Source organism: Ceratotherium simum, chromosome X (genome assembly GCF_057802395.1).
Source record: "Ceratotherium simum simum isolate JZ-2026a chromosome X, ASM5780239v1, whole genome shotgun sequence".
Lineage (NCBI taxonomy): Eukaryota > Metazoa > Chordata > Mammalia > Perissodactyla > Rhinocerotidae > Ceratotherium > Ceratotherium simum.
The window spans coordinates 111,371,385-111,375,542 of record NC_141940.1 but is presented as its reverse complement, the minus strand read 5'-3'; the positions used below and the strand labels follow the sequence as shown (position 1 = coordinate 111,375,542).

General features: G+C 39.6%; 1 protein-coding gene across 1 annotated transcript; it reads left to right on the top strand.

Annotated features, from left to right (window-relative positions):
• The first annotated feature begins 1,103 nt into the window (after positions 1-1,103).
• On the top strand, positions 1,104-2,403 carry CBLL2 (Cbl proto-oncogene like 2). Its single transcript, XM_014791090.2, is given in 2 exon segments — positions 1,104-1,373; positions 1,375-2,403. Coding segments are annotated over 2 exon segments (1,299 nt in total).
• Positions 2,404-4,158: the final 1,755 nt, after the last annotated feature.

Here is a 4,158-nt window from a genome sequence, read left to right as displayed (position 1 = left end):
TCTCCTGCCATCCCCCTTCTGAGACACTATTCAGACTCTGTTAAGGTAGTGTTCTCCTATACCGCAGTAAGTCTAAAAAACTTTGCTTTGATTGATCAATGGTTTTTTCTGGTGTTTTTTTGGGAGACTTGACAGTTGACGTAGCCAAAGGGTAAATGTCTGCACATTCAGAAGAGACCCCCTGAGGTGTAGAAGAGCCACAATTATGGGTAGGGGTGGACCCAAGTAAATATCGTTTGTTGTTATTTTTGTGGTCTAGTTTCTACTTGCAGGAAGGTAAGACCTGTGGAAATTTGGCCTAAATACCCATAATCATTCTTTAAGCAAGAACAGCAAATGTCTAGCCCTGTGAAATTACCATGTTCACTACTTTTTACATGATTCTTCCTTGATAAGATAAATACAGTGCTCCCTTCCTCCAGACAAAGGTGATTTTAAATTCATTGTATCATGACAAAATCTTAAAGGGATATGTGTTCGTAAATATGCCTATATACATACATACACACACACACACACACACACACATCCACCATTGAGGAATTTAAGGCAGTTTACAAAAATACAATAGGATAAAAATAAATAAGGCAGTCCCAGAAGGCAACACTCTATGGGGGCTGCTTGGCGCTTATTCTTTTGGCTACTGCTGTACTCCCTTTCCTCATTCCCATCAGTCTCTCTTTCCACAGTTCAAGGCCACTTTCTCTTATGGCACATGAAGAGCAGCCTTAGCAACCTCAACACTGAAGCTCTTTCTCTCCCTGTCCAAACTATGCCTGACTTCCTCCTGAGAGTATTGGGATAGGGCAGGGGAGAGGAGAGGAAGCCCTTGGAGGCCAGAGCTACGCGGGGCGAGGCAGCGATCTGATCTCACTTCCGCCTCCTGGGCTCAGGAAGGCTGTGCTTTTCATGCGAAGTCATTGACTTCCACTCCCAGGTGCCTTGAGAGCCAAAATACGGATCACGCTGAAGCTGTTAATGGGTTACCAGGTCCTGAGAGTTCTGGATCATCAGGTGGCCTTGATGTTTGAAGACAAATTCATTTAAAGCTCATTTCAAAGCAAGTTAGCAAAGGCAAATCTGTGTCTCAAACTCCAAGGACTATGAGCGGGATGCCTGCTGGTGAAGAAGAACTTGAATATAACAAATAAGGGCACTATGACTGTAAAGGAGGTGAACCTTTGGGAAAAAAGAAAAAATTTCCCAAATGCCTTTGGGAGGACTTTAAGATAAACATTATAGGTGAAAAGGATGATTCACCAGTCAATTTCTGTGACAAATGTGATTTGCCTATTAAAATCGATGGGCGAATGATTCCATACAAGCATGCTTTTTGCTATGACTGTACTAATTTATACAAACAAAACAAAACAAAAACAAAATGGAGATAAGATGTGTCCAGGCTGTAGTATTCCTGTGCTGCAAATTGAGGAGTATACAGGAGGTTCTATCTTCATGTGTAGCACTGTCCAAGGATGCAAGAGGACATATTTGTCTCAAAGAGACTTACAAGCTCCTATCAACCACCGCCACAAGAGGGCTGAAAAACTTACCTGTGCTCCACTTGAAGAAGTTCATCCTTGCATTGCCTCACCAACAACTGAAATCCTTGAAGCGCTGCTAGACGAGAACCATATGAGCCATATTCCACCAGAGCAGCACACCATGATGTCACCACCTCCTGTGGAACATGTACCACACAAGCATGATAATCAGCCACATGTGGATCTTTGTGCTCCTCTAGCATTTTCTCCACCCCCACCTCCTTAGGTTCATCAGAAAGCCGTTACTATTTCAACAAGAGAACACAGCAATTTAATAATCATCCCTATTCAGGATGATTCAAATTCTGGTGCTAAAGAACCATCATCTCCTGCCCCAGCACCTGCTCACCATCATCCTGAATATCAAAGTCAACCGGTGGTCTCACACCCTTGTCATATGCCTCCAGAGCAACATGCACCACTTCCATTTCCTCCATCACCAATAAGCCATCCAATGTCATATTCTCTCCAGAATTCAGGTACTCCTCACCTGGTTTGTAGTCAAGTGCCACCTCCACCCATGACTTCTGATCCATCACCAATAACTTCTTCCCCTGGATATATTATTGCCCATGTGCTACCTTATATCACTCTTCCTCCTCCAAGATCTCCTCTATCTCAAAATGGTGGTCTACCTGTAAGTGAATTCTCTTTTAACCATTATAATACTAACTCTTTACCCCAGTTCACTGAAAAACAAGAAACTCTGAGCCCTCCATTTACACAACCAGATGGAACAAATCCTGGTATATGGCACGTATCAAAAAGATGTTTACCTCCTCCATCAATGCAAGCTCCACCTTCCCCAACCCCACTTCCTGGATCACATTCAGATCAGACAAGATATAGACCATATTAACAATGATAATAGTATTTTGAACTGAAGAGCTGTTAAGGAAAAAAAACTTAAATATTGTCAACCTTTTAATTAAACTTTGATTGTTTTGGGAAGGAAAAGCACCTCTTACAGAGATAGCTGTAAAACATTTAGGATCTTATCTCTTAAAATGGTTTAAACCTTGACTTTACGATTTATTTCAAGTCTTATAATGTAGTGTGGATAAATGGCTCAGTTGAGCACAGCTGTATTTTAACAACTTTGTTCTCTTAGTGTGGTAAATTGACCCAGAAGTGACTTTTTGTAATATGAGTTCCTGAAATAAATTTGCATTGTTCCACTTTCAAAAGTATTGTTTTTGTTTAATTTTGGGGGATATATTTTGTTAACCTGTATAAAAGGTTTAAATTTCAATACGGTTGTAAAAATGCCATTTTTATGTGAATTTAAGCATAGTCACATACTGTTTTTTAAAAAAACGTGTTTTACCACTAATATCCCAAAGTACAATAAGAAGCCTAGAAGTGAAAATCTAGAATATACTGCAAGGCAGACAGCTAAATGGTAGAGAATTATTTCACATTTTAGGCACTGAAATTTTGAGGTATAGTAAGTGTATAATGCATTTCACTTGGATGCCTTTCCATTTCAAGGCAGCTCCAGAAGCACCAAAATACACTGGAATTCCAGTACTATGATAGATTTATGTTTGTAATGTTAAAAGGCATTACTAAATCATTTGGAAAGATGTGGCCAAAGTAATCGACTCTGTAAGCTCCAAGCTGGTGGGGATGCTGTTACTTGCTAAAACTTTTCTCAGGATGGTTGGAATCACACGATGCACCACACTTCCTAGTCTTGAGTAACATTATGTTATAGCACTGTTTAAATGGTGTCATTTAGATGACGTGTGTGCTACTCTGCTCATTGTCTTAAACTAAATATTTAGGGCTGAATAGACTTTAGTATAATTCCTCATTTCATGGTAGAGTTTGGTCCCGTTCTTATGGTTTCTTGTTTATTGGGTTTTATTTTTTTTTTTTATTTTATTATTTTTTTTTTAAAGATTTTTATTTATTCATTTTTTTCCCCCCAAAGCCCCAGTAGACAGTTGTATGTCATAGGTTCACATCCTTCTAGTTGCTGTACGTGGGACTCGGCCTCGCGTTGGACGGAGAAGTGGTGCCTTGGGGCGTGCCCGGGATCCGAACCCGGGCCGCCAGCATCAGAGCGCGCGCACTTAACCGCTAAGCCATGGAGCCGGCCCGCGTTTATTGGGTTTTAAACTACAATTTAAGTGCCATGGAGGAATTTGAATAATGTATTAATGACAGGCATTCTTATAGTTACGACTCGCATTCGCTTGGGATTCATTATTGTGTGATAAGTGTTTTTCCCTCTAACTTGAAATAAGAAACTATTCTTTCCTGTTTCTTTTATTGGTGAAGGATTCTAAACTTGGAACACTTTAGCATGAAGTTAACAGTGAAGACTACCAGATGACTTTGTATTGGAGAAGAGAAAAGTAATGACTAAATTATATGAATTTCATTGCTTTATAAGGTGCCTTTAGAATCAGCTTTTGCATCACAGGGACTTGTTACATTCCTGCTAAGATGACCACCTACACTTTATACAGAATTCATATGGATGAACTGACATTCTGAAGATATTATTATGTATCATTTGAATAAACCCTCATGAAGTTTTTCCTCCCCAAATTGTACATAATATAAACATGAAATGTCTAGTATGTGGATATAACCTATTAGATAG